Genomic DNA, 20,776 nt, shown 5'->3' with positions numbered 1-20,776 from the left:
GAGATATCTCATCCAGCGAGAGGGTGTATACTGCAGGGGAGGAGTTAACTTTTTTTCTGGTTTACATAGTGTCCTCCTAGTGGCCAGCAGCATAACACCCACTGTCTCTGTGTCCCCCAATGAGGAATAGGAGAAACCAAATGTTCACAGTTGTATGCATGTTCTTAACATAAACTGATGCAAACCCTCCAAAAACTGACATTTCGGGTTGTGAGGTAGCAAATGCCGAAAAATGCCAAGCAGGAGGAGAGAGGTTGAATACTTTCGCAAAACACTGTATGTACTATTGTAGTCATAACAGAATAAACACTGTGATCATAAAACAATTCACAATAAAGTGATGAGAAATGCATACAAGATGGAGCAAAAAGTCCGAAAGTTAGCAAGGGGTGCAGAAAAGTACACTAGAGTCAGAAGACCAATAATAATACAGGTAAAGGACAATAATACAAAATTACACTACAGTTATCTATAGAAAAAAAAACGAAAAGAAGCCTACGGTTGTACTCATGATCCCAGTACCATGTGTTCGGATAGAGTTAGCAATGTGTCGGATATTAATGGTGTTCAGATGTTTATTGTTACTGGTCCTCTCTACAAAGATCTGCAGAGAAAGAGGTACAGCAAGAATAGAAATATTAGAGACCAAGCAATGGACAAATTGTACATTTATACTTACATGTTACCATTAAATCATAATTTTAGAAGTCATAAAAAGAAATCTACATAAAAATTGTGTACCTTGATCAGCACAATGTGCAGCTCATTATTTAATGAGTCACCTCAAGTTTGAATGTTATACTCTATACACGCAATAGGGAATAACTTTCCTTGCGCTGAAGGTCCAATCAGTGATCCCAAGTTCTGAAAAGCCCGGGCTGAATGGGAGTGCCACAGATTGCCAAGCGCTGGCCTCAGCTGATTTCAGCACTCCCATTAGAGTGAATGGCGTGACAGTGCACGATTGCCCTATGCTCCATTCACGCGGGACTTGGTTCTCAGATCGCTGAGAGCCACGGCGGTTGGACCACCAGCAATCAGAAAGTTATCCCACATCATATGCATTGGGAATACATTTCAAACTTAAGAATGTTTTTAACATATGTTTTGAGTTAAAACTTACAATGTAAGCAAGAGCTGCATTCACAATTCTGCTAACTGACACCTCAGACATATATTTTCAGCAAAAAGAACTTACAGGGCAGTGGAATAGCTCTGCACAGTCTCTGATGCAAACACCACATTTTCATATTTGCAGACACTAAGGCTAGTTTCACACTAGCGTTTGTGAGCGCAGCGACGCCCTGCACACGGCCGCCGCTAAGCCCCGCCCCCTGCTGCGCCTCCGCCGGTAGCTCCGCCTACCGGCGCATGACGCTGCATGCGCCCTGCGTCCCCTATCTTTATCACTGGGGGCGCAGGCCGTGTGCAGTATGCGTTTGGCGGCGCATGCGCCTTTTTGACGGTGCGCCGGCGCAACCAAACTGCAGCAGGTTGCGTTTGACGCAGGTCGACGCACCATCAAAAGGACACATGCGCCGCCAAACGCATACTGCGCACGGCCTGCGCCCCTAGTGATAAAGATAGGGGACGCAGGGCGCATGCAGCGTCATGCGCCGGTAGGCGGAGCTTAGTGGCGGCCGTGCGCAGGCCGTCGCTGCGCTCACAAACGCTAGTGTGAAACTAGCCTAAGCCAGCAAGGAATGTTTGGAGATTTCAGCTCTGAAGCAAGCAGAATTGTTACTGCAGTTCTAATGAAATACTAAAAGCCATAATCTACAACAAAACCAAATAAGCAATCTCATACCTGGTTATTGAGGTTATACAGGTAGCGGGATACGAACACATGAATGTTCCTCATGATCTCCAGAACATCCAAACCCTACAATTACGACAAAGATCATTCATATAGTGGTTATCAATTTTTGTAGAGACATTTAGCTATACCCATCTTTATAGAGAAGGAACCCACACAGTTCAGCTACATAAAGTATTTGGAATAGCTGTCCGAAATTTTGATGTCAAAGAAGTAGTCTCATCAAAGTTAGGATGAACTACAAAATAAAACTGATCTAAGAAATAGTGAGTAAGAGCATTAAATACTTCCCGATCTCCTTTTACAGTTCCCCGTGTCTTGCTAGCCCCATATGATTGCTCTGTATCTTTGCCGGCTCACGCTGTGCCTACTCTGGGGGGGTGATTTCCCATTGTAAGTCTATGAGATGCCATAGACTTACACTGACAAACAGCGATTTGCAGCTGACACAAGCCCTTGTGTTAGCCGGTTAGTCGGATTTTAGAAGAGGACCACTATTTATATTTACCGTAATACACTTAAACTACTTTAAATCGATAATTAGGGTTTTATAAAGAAGGTTCTCTCCCCAAATGCAATAACAAAAAATGTAATCAGGACCTGGGCCAGATTCTCATCCTCACTAATGCCACTTCCATCACCCCTGATAAAGTAAGGGACCTACCTGGCCTCTATTTAGATCGCCCTTTTCTTAAGGACACAGACTCTCTACATAAAATAAACGAAAGTCTAGATGCTTTCATGGAGGATGGTGTGATCCTCCCTCTGCAAGATGTACAAATGAGATTTCCACACTATCATATTAACTTCCTTCATTACAACAGGCTCAAAAACTCGATCAGATCGTATTTGCAATCTGGACTTCCGCACAGAGAGTTGACCGCTTTTGAAAAGTTGCTGACTCAGAGAAATAAACCAAGGGGCGTGTTGGGTAAGCTTTACCAGATGCTCCTGGCCCACTCAGCCTCGGTTAAACGAGCGTTTATAATGAAATGGGGAAGGGACCTTGAGGTTGTATTGCAAGATTGGGAGGTTGAAAAGATTTATAAAAAGTCGCATGGTCCTTCTGGCTGTGTGAGGGTCCAAGAAAATTCTTACAAAGTCCTTACTAGGTGGTACACCACCCCTGACACTAGAAAGAAGTGGCAGCCTGATGCACCCTCTAATTGTTGGAGATGTTTCGGGGAGAGGGGATCTTATTTACACATATGGTGACAGTGCGAAAGTATTCAACCATTCTGGAGGAAAGTGCTTAAAATTACAACAAGACTTTGTCAGCTTCCAAACCCCCCATCCTTGAAATTGATTTTTCTTAACTGGTCAAGCGATCTTGCACAATACAAACATAAAAAATTTCTTATGTAATTGTAAGCAGCAGCCAAAATGCTTATCCCCTTACATTGGTTATCACAGGACTGTCCTACCCTGGCAGAATGGTTGCACAAGGTGAACCAATTATATTACATAGAAGAAATAATAGCCAGCACGACCTTTAAGATAGGTAAATTCAGATTGACCTGGGCGCCGTGGACACTCTTTAGAGAAACAGATGAATACTTAAAACTACTAAAGCCTTAGTAAAATTTATCAAATTGCCCTAAGACCAACTAAACTTGGAGCAACATTGGATGAAAATTCAGACAATAGGGCAAAACCCCTGCCGAATGGACATCACCCCCTGATTGGAATTCCTACTCCATCCCACCCTTAATTACTCCCCCTTCTATCCACTCTACTTCTCTATCTAACTTGTATTCTTTCTGCTCAGTTAAAAGTTTTTATTTTGTTACGACTGATGTGTACATCTTTTCCAGGGATCTACGTCAAAGATTTTGTCTGTGACTCATGAGTTTAAGCAATAAAACTTAGACGGATACTACCTGGTTTACTGCATAGCAACAAGTATCAAGCAGTAATATATGAGATGTGAATATACGATTAGTAAGATCAAACTGGAAATCTAAGAAACTAATAATGCTTGATCATATCAGTCACATGTAATGTTATTTCTCTTTGTTAAACTAATAAAAAGATGTTTAAAACAAAATCGATAATTAGGGTGAATTATGGTACACAATAAAAACATTGGGGAGACTTCTTTAAATATGCAACTGTTCTGTAATTTATGTCAAATACACTGAAAATTGGGTGAGCGTTGACCGGTATCCGTGTAGCGATGTGCAGGGTGAAGCACGCGCCTTGAGGTGCAGCACGCGCCTTGAGGTGCAGCACGCGCCTGGAGGTGCAGCACGCGCCTGGAGGTGCAGCACGCGCCTGGAGGTGCATCTCACATACTTACCTGCTCTAATGTCTGGCTTGGTAAATGAGGCTCAGTCATTGTTAGGCCGTAGCGCTGGGTGGCCAGATTCCTCATCTCACTATATGTGGCCCAGTCATGGAGTGCTACAGTTGTCAAGTTATAGAAAGTTTTATCCAGATAATGGGTCACATAGGCTGCAAAACAAAGAACAACCAATAGTTAGTGTTATGAATGAGTCACTGAGGAGGAAAAACAAAAAGCAAGCTAAGCCCAGAAAACCGGAGAGGTTGGTAACTAGCGGATTGCAGACCCCTGATCCTATCCACACAACTAGCAGTAGCCGTGGAGCGTACCTACGATGGTCCTAGACGCCTCGTCACGGCCGGAGAACTAAATAAGCCTAAAGAAAGAAAAGGGAAAATCTAAACTGCCCCAGAGCAGACCCCAAAGCAATAGACAGCCCCCAACATATATTGTCGGTGAAACAAGATGAAAACACAAACACAGATAGAAAGATAGGCTGAGCAAACGATGGGGCCCACACTAACTAGAAATGATAGGAAAGGAAAGCTGCTGTCTGCAATCACGTAAAAACCCTGCCAAAAAGATGTCCAAATTCCCTATATCAGCACTCAGGTATATTCTGAAGACAGAGCAAAAGAGATAAACTGATCAGGGACAAAAACAAGCTGAAATAATCAGAGACAAAAATGGGAATTCAGCACAGCCCCAGCCGGGGCTGGCTGAACACAAAAAACTAAGTAAACCAGACAGAAACTCAAATGAACAATAGCAGAGCAAAACTTAGCTTGAGAAGGCAGGAACCAAACTGGAAACCAGAAGCCCCAGGCAGGAGAAATCACCAGCAAGAAAATAGGGAGTTGGCTGCCTTAAATCCAACCAGAGACTCCTGATGTCCAATCGCAGTCCTCCTCCTCAGGTGGCAGGTCTCTGCCATTTAGATCAGCTTCATTACCTCGTGTCACCAACAGACGGAGTCCAGAGAGAGAACTCACGACTCCTCTGTCAGCACAGCCAGCTCCATCCCCCTCACCAGAAGCCAGAGGTAAACCAGAAAATGAGTTCACAACAGTTAGTCTGCCATGCCGCGTGTAAGTGGCGGAGCACAGAAGACAAGTCACTTTTTGTTTGTATGGCAAATTTTTACTTTCTTCTTCCTCTTTTTTTTGTCCACATAACCATATGGCAGCTTATTTTTTTGCAGGGCAAGATGTAGGTTTGAATGATTTCAATCATTATTAAAAATTAAAGCGTAGAGAAATTGTGAAAAAAAAATGCAATTCGAGCAGGTCTTAAGTTACTCATCATTATTCTAAAACTCAGTACCATTACAGCATGATCAAACTTGCAGTGACTTATTTAAAGGGGTATTCCCATCTCCAAGATCCTATCTCAATGTACACTCACTGGCCACTTTATTAGGTACACCATGCTAGTAAGGGGTTGGACCCCCTTTTGCCTTCAGAACTGCCTCAATTCTTCGTGGCAGAGATTCAACAAGGTGCTGGAAGCATTCCTCAGAGATTTTGGACCATATTGACATGATGGCATCACACAGTTGGCGCAGATTTGTCGGCTGCACATCCCTGATGCGAATCTCCCGTTCCACTACATCCCAAAGATGCTCTATTGGATTGAGATCTGGTGACTGAGGAGGCCATTTGAGTACAGTAAACTCATTGTCATGTTCAAGAAACCAATCTGAGATGATTCGAGCTTTATGACATGGCGCATTATCCTGCTGAAAGTAGCCATCAGATGTTGGGTACATTGTGGTCATAAAGGGATGGACATGGTCAGCAACAATACTCAGGTAGGCTGTGGCGTTGCAACGATGCTCAATTGGTACCAAGGGGCCCAAAGAGTGCCCAGAAAAAATTCCCCACACCATGACACCACCACCACCAGCCTGAACCGTTGATACAAGGCAGGATGGATCCATGCTTTCATGTTGTTTACGCCAAATTCTGACCCTACCATCCGAATGTCGCAGCAGAAATCGAGACTCATCAGACCAGGCAACGTTTTTCCAATCTTCTACTGTCCAATTTCGATGAGCTTGTGCAAATTGTAGCCTCAGTTTCCTGTTCTTAGCTGAGAGGAGTGGTACCCAGTGTGGTCTTCTGCTGCTGTAGCCCATCTGCCTCAAAGTTCGACGCACTGTGCGTTCAGAGATGCTCTTCTGCCTACCTTGGTTGTAACGGGTGGCAATTTGAGTCACTGTTGCCTTTCTATCAGCTCGAACCAGTCTGCCCATTCTCCTCTGACCTCTGCCATCAACATGGCATTTCCGGCCACAGAACTGCCGCTCACTGGATTTTTTTTCTTTTTCGGACCATTCTCTGTAAACCCTAGAGATGGTTGTGCATGAAAATCCCAGTAGATCAGCAGTTTCTGAAATTCTCAGACCAGCCCTTCTGGCACCAACAATCATGCCACGTTCAAAGGCACTCAAATCACCTTTCTTCCCCATACTGATGCTCGGTTTGAACTGCAGGAGATTGTCTTGACCATGTCTACATGCCTAAATGCACTGAGTTGCCGCCATGTGATTGGCTGATTAGAAATTAAGTCTTAACACACAGTTGGACAGGTGTACCTAATAAAGTGGCCAGTGAGTGTATAGTAGGTGCAATAATAAGAATATTAGCAAACATATCCGATCAGAAACGTATAGTTCTTCTGATTCTCTATGTTGCTTGCCCCTTATGAAGGGCATTGTAGTAGCAAGTTTCCATCTTTACAACCACAAACCTCAAATTAACTGTCACTTTATCAGCGGTCATGACCATGGATAACTAAGCTACTGCAATGATTCAAACTTTGAGACTTTTCACTTAAAGGGGTATTCCCATCTCCAAAATCCTATCCCAATATGTAGCAGGTGTAATAATGTTAATATTAGAAAATTCCTCTAATTAGAAATGTAATATAGTTCTTCTGGTAAGCAAGGCATCGCAGCTTAGATAGCCATGGTTATGACTAGAGATGAGTGAATTTGCTCAAATTCGGTTCCGAATACGATCGGAATCTTAATATTGCTTTTGCAATATTCATCGAACACAGCCGAACGCCATTAGAGTCAATGGGAGTAGAAATTACCAAATATGTTCGGAACCGACCTTAAGACAAACATTCGGCACGAATATTGTTCGAATGTGGCTCGAATATGTCAAAATCAGATTTGGGGACAAAATCCGAACAAATTCGCTCATCTCTAGTTATGACCACTAACAACTGTCACTATATGAGTGGCTGTAACCATGGATATCTAAGCTACTATAATGCCTGACACATGGGGTAAGTGACTGAGAATCAGAAGAACTATAGAATCATAGAGTTGGAAGGGACCTCCTGGGCCATCTAGTCAAACCTCCTGCTCAAAGCAGGATTCGCTAAATCATCCCAGACAGATATCTGTCCAGCCTCTGTTTGAAGACTTCTATTGAAGGAGAACTCACCACCTCTCATGGCAGCCTGTCCCACTCATTGATCACTCTGTCAAAAAGTTTTTTCTAATATCTAATCTGTGTCTCCTTCCATTCAGTTTCATCTCATTGCTTCTAGTCTTTCCTTGTGCAAATGAGAATAAAGATGATCCTTCTACAATGTGACAGCCCTTGAGATATTTGTAGACAGCTATTAAGTCTCCTCTCAGTCTTCTCTTCTGCAAACTAAACATTCCCAAATCCTGCAACCTTTCCTCATAAGACAGGGTTTGCAGACCGGTCACCATTCTGGTCGCTCTTTTCTGAACTTGCTCCAGTTTGTTGTACTACTTCTCTAATTGGAGGCATTTGCTAATAATATTATTACACCTACTACATATTTGGACAGGATCTAGGAGATGAGAATACTCCTTTAAGTGGAGAAAAAATTTAAGTGTGTAACAAAAAGGGGTAGTTTCTGTGGCCATTTGCCAAGACCCGCAACATTCTTATCTTTTTCATCGATTGAGATATTTGAGGCCAAGCCGATGGTCTTATTTATGTCAATTGAGATAAGACAATTTGATCTGTTTTGTAAGGACACTGTGATACTAAATATGTTAAAAATGTTTAATTTCTTTATTTTTAATGTGGGAAAAGGTGGCTAATTCAGATTTTTAGATGTGGCTTTATTTTTCATTTTATTTTTTGCTCCCTCCATTTAATCTGTGACAGTCCAATCGGTTATACAGTATATGATATCACAGTATTGCAGAACACAGTGAAAGTCGCGGTCCTCCAAGAAGCGCAGCCTGTTACTAAGCTTCTCAGAAGTAAAAAAAAAAAAAAAAAAGATAGCAGGGACAAGGTCCTTCAGCAGGTATGTGAAGCACTGGTACGTGTTCCATTGAAACGTCACTGTCACACATTGTCTTTGGCATTAAATTGGTTAACAGCAGCAAGACCAGGTGCGAGCTATGTAATACAGCCAGCATCAGCCGCATGCGGAGGACGTTCAGCTCCTGAGTACTCATCATACATGGGCACACAAAATCATGTACCAAATATTCCATTAAAGTCTTGTCGCACTCAAGAATGAGTCTACTCGTACGAATATATATTAAGTGTTGATTATTTTTATTTTTTTAAAAACACAGGTCTTCAAAAAGAAACTGCTGCTTGTAAGATGTACACTGCCCACACATGTCCTATTAAAATAGGCAGCATGCAAAATATCAGCCGGCCTTGTTTGCATCAGGGGAGACACCTGTTAAAGGGATGTCTTCACCCCTAGAGTATGTAACAAGATGACATAGGACTTCTACATATGGAGTTTACTTAATATTACCTCTGATATCAATGAACCGGTCAAAGAAACGGATGGGTGTCAGGGAGAAGAAATGGGCCAAGTCCTTCATACCAGTTTTGAACGGATTTCTTTCATCCAACTGTAGGTGAGTGTGAACAGATAGACGGAGGTCCTTCTCAATTTCCTTACAGAGTTTCTCTAACAAATGCTAAACATGAAAAACAGGAAATCAATAAAAGGGAAAGCAAAAGCAAATACATCCAAGATATAGACTGCTGTGCCAGTTTTTGTGCCAAGCTGCCTACTACAAAAAAGTTACACAAAGTGAGTACAAAATTTAAGGCCCCTTTACATGTAGCGATGCACCAGCGATCCCGACCACGATACGACCCGGTCAGGATCGCTGGTGCATCGCTAAATGGTCGCTAGTGAGCTGCCACACAGGCAGATCTCACAGCGATGCAGCAGCGATACAACGGTCGTTACTTACCTTTCAGACGAGGCGATCCTGATGTCCTCCCGTCCGCGCATCACTCGTCGGCACCAGCAGGAAGCGCCCGACGAGAAATGGAGCTGCGCGATCCCGCGCGATCAGCGACAGACAGCGGGGGAGCCGGTCGGAGGTAAGTATCACACATAGCGATATCGCTGCTGCTTCACAAAATCGGTGATGCTTTAGCGATATTGCTAGCGATATCGCTATGTGTAAAACCCCCTTTACACCCTTACTAACTTTGCAACTGCAGCTTAATTTTGTCTGTTAAGATAAGACCATGTACTCTCTCTTTATGTCAGTAATTTGCGGTCGCTGGTTGGGAGCCCTACAAACTATTTCCTACCTGACCTCATGCGCGACTATTTTGATTAGCTGGCCTGGCACAATGTCACGGCGTGATGCACATGTGACTTCGCAACTGGCTTGCTAATCAAAAGACGTTACGAACATGGCTCCTAGACTAGTACCTGCATATTCATTTGCACCATCTCTAGTATTACAAACCTTGACATCTTCCAATTCTCATCTTATACAGTGGCATGTAAAAGTTTGGGCACCCCTGGTCAAAATTACAGATATTGTGAACAGTTAAGCTGAACATGAAATGATCTCTAAAAGACCTAAAGTTAAAGATGACACATTTCCTTCGTATTTTAGAACAAAAAAGTCATCTTTTATATTTTAACATTTACAAATGGAAAATGGGCCGATGCAAACGTTTGGGCACCCTTTGAGATTTGTGAGCTCAGATAACTTTGACCAATGTTTCAGACCTTAATTAGCCTGTTAGGGTTATGGCTTGTTCACTATCATTAGGAAAGGCCATGTGATGAAAATTTCCCAGCTTTATAAACCCCAGCATCCTCTAACCTTGTGCCAAAAACCAGCAGCCATGGGTTCTTAAGCAGCTGCCTAGCACTCTAAGACTATTAGAAGATAGCAAAGCATTTTCAAGTTGCCCTTTCCTCAGTTTGAATCCGTAATTAAGAAATGGCAGTTACCAGGAACAGTGGAGGTCAAGATAAGGTCTGGAGGACCAAGCAAAATTTCAGTGAGCGATGCTAGTAGGGGTACTAGAGGGGCAAATCAGAACCCCCGCTTGACAGGAAAAGATCTTCAGAAACATTTAGCAGACTGTGGAGATGTGGTATATTGTTCTACTGTTCAGAGATACCTGCACACAAATGTACTTCATGGAAGAGTCTTCAGAAGAAAACCTCTTGCCTGATGCATTTTGGAAACAAGTATTGTGGACAGATGAAGTTAAAATAGAACTCTATGGACACATTGACTAAAGGTATGTGTGGAGAGAAAAGGGCACAGAATTTCATGAAAAGAATATCTTGCCAACCATTAAGCAGGGGGTGGATCAATCATGCTTTGGGGCTGTGTTGCAGCCAATGGCAATGGGAACATTTCACCTGTAGAGGAAAGAATAGATTCAATGAAATTTCAACAAATTCTTGATACAAACATAAAGCCATCTGTAAAAAAGCTGAAGTTGAAAATAGGAAGTCTTCTATAAATGGATAATGATCCCAAAGTCATGTAAAAATCGACAATAAAATACCTCAAAATATGCAAGCTGAAAGTTTTACAATGGCCCTCACAGTCCCCTGATCTGAACAGCATCGAAAATCTTTGGCTAGACCTCAGAGTAGCAGACCATGCAAGACGACCCAGGAATCTCACAAAACTGGAAAAATTTCCCAAGGAAGATTGGATGAAAATCCCTCAAACAAGAATTGAAAGACTCTTGGCTGGTTACAAAAAGCTTTTACAAGCTGTGATCGTTTCAAAACGGGATGCTACTAGGTACTAACAATGCATGGTGCCCAAACTTTTGCATTGGCACAGACTCCTTTTTGAAATTTCTAAAGTGTGTCATCTTTAACTTTAGGCCTTTTAGAGATCATTTCAACTTTAACTTGCTTAATTGTTCACAAAAAGGGTATGTTTCCAAGGTCAGTAATTGGCAGCGCTTTGGATGCAGCACATGTCCTCTCCATCCAAAGAGGCTTTTGAACGCCGGTGATTCCGCATGTGATCACTGAATCGTGGGGAATCACTGAATCACTGAATCCTATACAATCCTATACATTGGATGGGTGACTAGCTTGCGGAGTCGGGGGAGTGACATGAGGAGTGCAAGAAAGGCTGACAATGGCCGTTTCACGCTGCTCGAGCGCTTCAACGGGTTGAAGTGGACCCGTTGAAGCGCTCGAGCAGCGCGAAACGGCCGTTGTCAGCCTTTCTTGCACTCCTTATGTCACTCCCCCGACTTGACATGTTCATGATATGTCAATAAATCAGTGAAACTTCCATCTCGATGAGTGAGACCTTTTCTCTTTGCATGGATATATATATATACCTTATTGTGTCTGTCTGTTATCGAGATCGCAGGCCACAGATTGGTCGCGGCCGCCAGGCCCCCGCCAATGCCGGACATACACACACACATACATACATACACACACTTGAGCTTTAGATATTAGAGATATATATACAGTATATATATCTCTAATATATAAAGCTCAATGTGTGTATGTATGTATGTATGTATGTATGTATGTATGTATGTATGTATGTATGTATGTGTGTATGTCCGGGATTGGCATCCGCACCGTTGCAGCTACAGCCACACGTCTGGACCCCGAGAGCGTCATAGGCTATGTTGTGAGGCGAAATTTTAACCCTGCACGTTCCAATTCACCAAACAATTTTGCCCCTATCTACATAATGGGGAAAAAGTGTGTGTATCAAGCCCCGCCCCTCGTTATGATGTCATAATGGTTGCCATGGCGACACTGATGTCATCATAGGTTGCAAGCCCCGCCCCTCATTATGATGTCAATGCTTGCCATGGCGACGCTAATGTCATCATAGGTTGGAAGCCCCGCCCCTCATTATGATGTCATAATGCTTGCCATGGCGACGCTAATGTCATAATAGGTCGCAATGGCGAAGATGCTGTCACAATGGTTGCCATGGTGACAATGATGTCTTAATAGGTTGCAATGGTGACTGTTATGTCATAGCGGTTGCCATGGTGATGATGATGTCATAATGGGTATATGGGCACGGCACTATGGGATGGCAGATGTGTGATGGGTATATGGGCACTCGACTATGGGATGGCGAATATGTATGATGGGTATATGGACATGGGACTATGGGATGGAGGATGTGTGATGGCTGGGTATATGGGCACTCGACTATGGGATGGAGGATATGTATGATGGGTATATGGGCACGGGCCTATGGGATGGTGGATATGTATGATGGGTATATGGGCACGGGACTATGGGATGGAGGATAACAATAATTTGTCACAACTAACCGCAGTTAGTTACTATGCCCGGGCAGCGCCGGCTCTTCAGCTAGTGTGTGTGTATATATATATATATATATATATATATATATATATATATATATATATATATACACACACATATATATACATACATATACACGCATATATACATACATATATATATAAAATTCTGCTGCAGTTTAATTAAATCTTTACACTATTCACTGTGCCATGATACCAAAGTTATGTAGTTGTATTTATGTTTGTATAAACTGCACAATGATAATACTCCGAAAAAAAATTAGAATTATATTTGGGTCACCATATTTTTTCTGTGAGCCATAACTGTTAAGGCCCCGTTACATTTAGCGATGCACCAGCGATCCCGACAACGATACGACCCGGTCAGGATCGCTGGTGCATCGCTAAATGGTTGCTAGTGAGCAGTCAAACAGGCAGATCTCACTAGCGATGCAGCAGCGGTCGGCAGTCAATACTTACCGGTCACACGCACCGCGGGTGACGTCTTCCGCCTGCGTCCATGGAATCTATCGTCGGCGCCAGCAGGAAGCCGGCGACGAGAAATGGACCAGGCCAATCTCGAGCAATCAGCGATATCCAGCGGGGAACCGAGTCGAAAGTGTCACATGTAGGAAGATCGCTACCGATATCACTGTTGCGTCACAAAATCTGTGACGATTTAGCGATATCGCTATGTGTGAAGGGGGCTTTTACAGGCTGCTGTTAATCTAGCTGAATTGAAGTCTTATCTTTCAGGGGCAAGCTATTATTTCTATTTGTACCAACATACAGCTCTGACAAAAATTAAGAGACCACTGCAAAATTTTCAGTTTGTCTGATTTTTTTTTTTATAGGTATATTTTTGAGTAAAATGTTCTTTTATTCTATAAATTACTGACATGTCTTCAAATTTCCATGCACTAAATTTTGTATTTATTTTCAGAAAATGAGAAATGGTCAAATAAAAAATGCAGTGCTTGCAGATCTCAAATAATGCTAAGAAATAAGGATTTTTGTGAGTAGTCACCGTAAAATCCTTTTCTCTAATTGGGGGACACAGGTACTGTGGGTGTATGCTACCGCCCTCTGGAGGCTGACACTAAGTAAACAACACAAGGTTAGCTCCTCCTCTGCCGCATACACCCTCGCCCTGATTGCGGGCGGAAACCAGTTTAGTGCAAAAGCAGTCGGAGAATAACGAAAAGAACAGCCTTAACGCAGATAACAATATGTCTGGAAAAGATCCACCCTGACATCAACAAGAAAACTAGAAACAACTTGGCTAACAGGGTGGGTGATGTGTCCCCCAATGAGTGTCTCGGAGAAAAGGATTTTACGGTGAGTACTCACAAAAATCCATGTTTCTCCTTCGTCTCATTGGGGGACACAGGTACTGTGGGACGTCCTAACGCAGTCCCTGGGTGGGAAGTTGACTCACCAATCCAAGCTACATGCACCTATTGTTGTGAGCTCATTTTCGGGTTTGCCTCTGGCTTCTGGTGAGTGTTATGGAGCTGGCTGTGCTGACAGAGGAGTAGTGAGTTCTCTATCTGGACTCCCTCTGTTGGTGAAGGGAGGTAATGAAGCTGATCTAAATGGCAGAGACCGGCCACCTGAGGAAGAGGACTGCGATTGGACATCAGGAGTTTCTGATTGGATTTAAGGCAGCCAACTCCCTAATTTCTTGCTGGTGATTTTTCCTGACTGTGGCTCCTGGTTTCCAATTTGGTTCCTGCCTTCCTAAAGCCAAGTTTTCTCTGCTATTGTTCATATAAGTTGTTGCCTGGTTTACTTAGTTTTTGTGTTCAGCCAGCCCTGGCTGGGACTGGGCTGAATCCCCATTTTGTCTCTGATCAGTTGATCTCTTGCTCTGTCTTCAGAATATACCTGAGTGCTGATATAGTGATTTGAAGTCTAGCGACTTCAGGGCCTTTTTCTATCAGACGTGTTGGACATTCTTTTCGGCAGGGTTTTTGCGTGATTGCAGACAGCAGCTTTTCTTTCCTGTCCTTTCTAGTTAGCGAGGGCCCCATCGTTTGCTCAGCCTATCTTTCTACCTGTGTCTGTGTTTTCATCTGGTTTCACCGACAATACATGTTGGGGGCTGTCTATTGCTTTGGGGTCTGCTCTGGGGCAGTTTAGATTTTCCCTTTCTTTCTTTAGGCTTATTTAGTTCTGTGTCCGTGATGAGGCGTCTAGGACCACTGTAGGCACGCTCCACGGCTACTGCTAGTTGTTGTGGATAGGTTCAGGGGTCTGCAATCCGCTAGTTACCAACCTCTCCGGTTTTCTGGGCTTAGCTTGCTTTTTGTTTTTTCCTCCTCGGTGACTCATTCATAACAACCTCCTGTCTGAAGGTGTGCCACCGCTGCTTGGAGAATCCTACCTAGGCTCGCATCTGACAAAGCCTGAGTATGGACATTGTAATGTTTAGTAAACGTGTGCAAGCTGGACCAGGTCGCTGCCTTGCACACTTGTTCCGTCGAAGCCTGGTGCCTAAGTGCCCAAGAGGCGCCCACTGCCCGAGTAGAGAGTGCTCTGATCCCTGATGGAACTGGCGCACCCCTTATGCGGTAGGCCTCCTGAATAGTTAGACGGATCCATCTGGCTATGGTCGATTTTGAGGCTGCAAGTCCCTTCCTGTGCCCTTCGGGGAGCACGAACAGCGTGTCCGTCTGACGAAAGAGTGCCATCCGCGCCATGTACCTTCTGAGTGCTCTCACCAAGTCTAACGTATGAAGAGCCTTTTCCATGCGATATACTGGCGTTGGACAGAATGAGGGCAAGACAATTTCCTCATTAACGTGAAATGAGGACACGACCTTTGGCAGAAAGGGGGGAGCTGGTCTGAGCACCACCTTATCCCTGTGGAAGGTGAGAAAAGATGCTCGGCAGGACAAGGCCACCAACTCAGAGACTCGCCTAATGGAAGTTATGGCTACCAAGAATACTACTTTCCGGGAAAGGTACGACAAAGGAACATCCTGAAGTGGTTCAAAAGGAGCTTCCTGCAGAACACTCAAGACCAGATTAAGATCCCAGGTGTCCAGGGGCGCCCTATAGGGAGGTACCAAGTGGGAGACACCCTGGATGAAAGTCCTCACCTGCATATTGGTAGCAATTCTTCACTGGAACAGGATGGACAACGCCGATATCTGCCTCCTAAGGGAGCTCGGGGCTAAACATGAGTCTAGGCCTGACTGAAGAAAGGTTAGGATGTTGGGAATCGAAAATGTCAGTGGAGAACAACCACGGTCTCGACACCAAGTGAAGAAGACCTTCCAGGTATGGTGGTAAATTATCGCCGAGGTAGCCTTCCGGGCGCTAGTCATTGTAGCTACTACATTGCGGCTGAACCCAGCCTGGGACAGAATCCAAGATTCAACAGCCATGCCGTCAAACACAGGGCCCCTGAGTTCGGGTGGAAGATCGGGCCCTGGGACAGTAGATCAGGGCGCTCTAGCAGTCGCCAAGGGACGTCGGCAAGCAGCTGCACTAGATCTGCGTACCATGCTCGGCGGGGCCAGTCTGGAGCCAGCAGAATCGCTGGAACCCCTTCTGTTTTGATCTTCTTGATGACCCTCGGGAGCAGCGGCAGTGGGGGAAATAAGTATGGAAGGCAAAACTGGTTCCATGGCAGAACCAACACATCCACTGCGATCGCTCGCGGGTCCCGAGCTTGAGCGACGAACATGGGCAACTTGGCGTTCACCCTGGAGGCCATCGGATCCACATCCGGTGTTCCCCACCTTTGGCAAATCTGCTGGAAGACCTCGGGGTGCAGAGACCATTCCCCCGACGCGACACCTTGCCGGCAGAGGAAGTCCGCCGCCCAATTTTCCAAGCCTGGGATATGGACCGCCGATATTACCGAATGGTTACTCTCGGCCCAGCAAAGCACGTGTCCTACCTCGCGCATGGTTGCTCTGCTGCGCGTGCCCCCTTGATGATTTACGTAAGCCACCGCCGTGGCACTGTCCGACTGAATTCGGACGGGACGTCCTGCTAGAAGGTGCTGAAAACGTTGCAGTGCCAGCCGGACTGCTCGTATTTCCAACAAGATGATTGGGAGGCGTGCCTCCTGCGGCGACCATCGTTCCTGGGTGGTGTGGTGGCGAAAAACTGCTCCCCAGCTGAGGCGGCTGGCGTCAGTTGAGACCACTAGCCAGTGATCTGGGGGAAAGGGTTTCCCCTGCAGGAGGGAGGACCTGCTCGTCCACCACCCAGAGACTGTCTGACCTGCGAGGATAGCCGGCACTGATGATCGAGTGTGAACGGGTTCTTGTCCCAGGCTGACGAGAGAGCGTGCTGTAAGGGGCGAAGATGAAATTGGGCAAACGGAATCGCTTCCATTGCTGCCACCATCTTCCAAAGCACTCTCATCCCAAATCGAATGGTGTGCGGGACTGGCTGCAGAAGCTTCTGGACTCCTTGCCGGAGCGCTAGGGCTTTGTCCTGAGGGAGAACTACCAACCCTCGGGAGGTATCGAAAATCATCCCTAAAAAAAGAAATCCTCTGAGCTGGGACAAGGGATGATTTTTTTCCCCGTTGACCAACAACCCTAAGTGGGAGAGAGTATCCAGCGTGATGTTGACATTCTCCTCGCATGCCAGAAACGAGGGGCCCTTCACCAAGAGGTCGTCTAAGTATGGTAAGACGACTATGCCTCGAGTGTAAGACGGCAATCACAACTGCCATCACCTTTGTGAACACTCTGGGAGCGGTGGCGAGCCCGAAGGGCAGTGCTGTAAACTGGAAATGTCGGCCACTGATGGCGAACCGCAGAAATTTTTGACGCGGAGGAAAAATGGGGACATGCAGGTAGGCATCCTGGATGTCCATCGAGGCCAAGTATTCTCCTTGACCCATGGCCGCTATAACGGAACGGAGAGATTCCTTTCGGAAATGCTTGATCCTGATGAACTTGTTCAGGAGCTTCAGGTCCAAAACCGGCCTGAATGTCCCATCCTTTTTGGGGACCGCGAACAGATTGGAATAAAAACCCTGCCCTTTCTCGTGCTCTGGTACGGGAACAATGACTCCATTGCGCTGGAGTGAGTCGACGGTCCCTAACAACGCCCTTGCCCGGGGTTCCGTCTTGGGAAGCAGAGACAGAAAAAATCGTTTTGGGGGAAACTTGAAAAACTATCTTGTATCCTGCGGACACCAGTTCCGCCACCCATGAGTCGCGTGCTATCGTGACCCAGACCTGGCGAAAACAGAGCAGGCGGCCACCTACTCTGCTGATGTCGCCTAAAAAGTGGTCCGAGTCATTTGGCTGAGGGTCTCTGGGCCCTAGCTCCTCTTGTCCTGGGCTGGCGAGCAAGCATTCTCCCCAATGGGTTGGCTCTATATGAGACCTGTCGTTCCCTATCCTGGTTGGAGAGACCTGGGGCGGCAGAGCTGGCTGCTGCCGTCCACCCGGGGTTGCGAAAGGCCCGAAACCGTCCTGAGCTCGGCCCTTTGTTGCGGAAGGAAGCTGCTCTTTCCTCCCGAGGCATCGGAGATGAGCTGGTCTAATTTCTCCCCGAACAGGCGGCCACTCTGATAAGGCAGGGAAGTTAATGACTTTTTGGAGATAGAGTCGGCCCGCCAAGTCCTTAACCATAGGGCCCTCCTAATGGCTACCGCATTTGCGGCCGCGAGCACGGCACAATTGGCTGCATCCAAGGAAGCATTAAGTAGTCACCAGCCATAGCGATTTGACTCGCAATCTCCGACACCTCTGTAGGCAGGTCCCTATCCTGCAAGAACTTGTTCAATGACTCTGACCATGACATCATGGCCTTGGCTACCCACTTTGCCGCGAATGAGGGAGAGAGTGCGGATCCTGAGGCTTCAAAGACTGAGCGAGCCAGACTTTCTATGAGCCAGTCTGTGGGGTCCTTGATAGAAGAACCACTAGGTACAGATAACACGGATATCGAGGCCAGACGTGACACTGAATTCCGCCCATTTTTTACAGAGCTTCGGGGAAAACGGATATCTTGCGTTTATCATTTTCTGGCCCGAGAAACACCTATCCAGCCGTTCCCTGTGATGCTGCACTATTTCCTCAAACTCTGAGTGAGAACCGAACACTCTATGCTGTCGCTTAGCCCGCTTGAAGGATACCTTATGGCCTGATGCCAAGGTGACGTCATCCTCAACCTCCAGAGTCTGATTAACAGCATCGATGAGACTGTCAATTGTCTCCCGAGATCCCGGGGTATCTAGGTCCAGTGGCTCGTCTGAGTCATAATCTGAACTCTGCCCGCTCCCGACAACTGGTGAAGGCGAGCGTGATGCTGAACTCACGGATGCCGAGGCACCGGATGGGCCGGGAGACGCCCTGTGGGTTCGTTTTCTTTGTGTCTGCCCAGAATGAGAGCGGCCCCTGCAGGCCGGAGGCTCATGTGAGGTGGAGGACCCCTCCCAGATCAGCGAGGCACTATCCTTACCCCTATCCAGGGCGTGAAGAGGCTCGATCGCCTTTGTAAGGGATACCATAGACTGCGATAGCGATAAGGCCCATTCCGGAGGACTTCAATCCCTGGGCTCGGATACAAGGGAGGGCTACTGGACGTGTTCGGAGTCGCAGGCTTCGCATAACTTATTGCTCTGTGCCCGCAGAAATAAGGCCCTACAGGCGATGCATGCAGCATATAGGAATGTGTGCGTTTTCCCTTTCCCAGCCATATTGAATCCGCCCTGCCTCAATGCTGCCCTGCTAGGGGTCTGGGGGGGGGGGGGGGGGGGGGGGAGAGCACCTTTGCTGCGTGTCACAGTTGGGACCGCACTTAATCGGGGAGAGGGTGTATGCGGCGGCGGAGGAGCTAACCTTGTGTTGTTTACTTAGTGTCAGCCTCCAGAGGGCGGTAGCATACACCCACAGTACCTATGTCCCCCAATGAGACGAAGGAGAAAACAGGTTCATAATCATGTAGAAACAACAATACTAATGTTTTAACTCCGGAAGAGTTCATAAATCTATATTTTGTGGAATAACCATGATTTTTAATCACAGCTTTCCTGTGTCTTGGCATGCTTTCCACCAGTCTTTCACACTGCTTTTGGCTGACCTTATGCCACTCCTGGTACAAAAATGTAAGCAGTTCTTTGTTTGATGGCTTGTGACTATCCATCTTCCTCTTGATTACATTCCAGAGGTTTTCAATGGCGTTCAGGTCTGGAAATTGGGCTGGCCATGACAGGGATTTGATGTGGTGGTCCTTCATCCACACGTTGATTGACGTAGCTGTGTGGATGGCGCATTGTCCTGCTGGAAAGTCGTAGTTACTCACCAGTTAACGGTATTTTTTGGAGCCCATGACAGCACCACCTGAGAGAGGGGATCCGCCCTTCAGGAACAGGAAATCCTACAGATACATAAGGACGGCACCTCTCCCACGCATCAGTTGGTTTACAGAGCACAAGAGGACCACCAAGGTTAATGGCATAATTTATGTACAATACTTTACACAACTATTCGTTACCAGTGTACACCCAAACTAAACTAAAGGGAGGGAATATACAGGTGCTGTCATGGACTCCGAAAAATACCGTTAACCGGTGAGTAACTACGACTTTATTCGGTCGTCCATGACAGCACCACCTGAGAGAATTACAGAGAGTAATAATTACTTTAGGGAGGGACTACAGCCTGCAGAACCCTGACACCAAAGGAGAGGTCTGAGGAAGCACCCAGGTCTAGTCTATAATGATTGTAAAAGGTGCTCGGAGAGGACCAAGTAGCTGCCTTACATATTTGGTCGATCGAGACTTCTGATCTCTCTGCTCACAAGGTTGCCATGGCCCTGGTGGAATGCGCCCTCAGCCTGCTAGGAGCCGGTTTGCCCTTTGAGGTGTATTCTAATGAAATGGCCTCCCTATTCCACCTCGCTAGCGAGCTTTTTGAAGCCCTAAGGCCCTTTCTAGCGCCCTGATAGGTGATAAACAAGGCATTATCTTTTTTCCAGGGATCGGTGACTGCCAGGTACTCTATGAGACATCTCCTAACGTCTAGAATGTGTAGTTTCCTTTCCTTACCGTTCGTGGGATTAGGGAGGAAGGATGGAAGGACTATCTCCTGAGTTCTATGGAAACTGGAGGCTACTTTAGGCATGTATGCT

General features: G+C 45.9%; 1 protein-coding gene across 2 annotated transcripts in view; it reads right to left on the bottom strand.

The window, feature by feature from the left end:
* The window catches only part of WASHC4 (WASH complex subunit 4), a 174,925-nt gene that overhangs the window by 20,622 nt on the left and 133,527 nt on the right, over positions 1-20,776 (bottom strand). For both annotated transcript variants that reach the window (XM_073556919.1, XM_073556920.1), the window contains exons 21-24: positions 8,874-9,042; positions 4,116-4,270; positions 1,808-1,882; positions 500-604 (exon numbers count right to left, since the gene is read on the bottom strand). In XM_073556919.1, coding sequence (XP_073413020.1) covers positions 500-604; positions 1,808-1,882; positions 4,116-4,270; positions 8,874-9,042 — 504 coding nt within the window. The remainder of the gene's footprint in view (positions 1-499; positions 605-1,807; positions 1,883-4,115; positions 4,271-8,873; positions 9,043-20,776) is intronic.

The sequence above is a fragment of the Dendrobates tinctorius genome, unplaced genomic scaffold, assembly GCF_039654945.1.
Source record: "Dendrobates tinctorius isolate UK_male_01 unplaced genomic scaffold, ASM3965494v1 ptg000241l, whole genome shotgun sequence".
Taxonomy (NCBI): domain Eukaryota; kingdom Metazoa; phylum Chordata; class Amphibia; order Anura; family Dendrobatidae; genus Dendrobates; species Dendrobates tinctorius.
The sequence above is the reverse complement of the archived record's forward strand: the minus strand, read 5'-3'. Positions and strand labels throughout refer to the sequence as shown.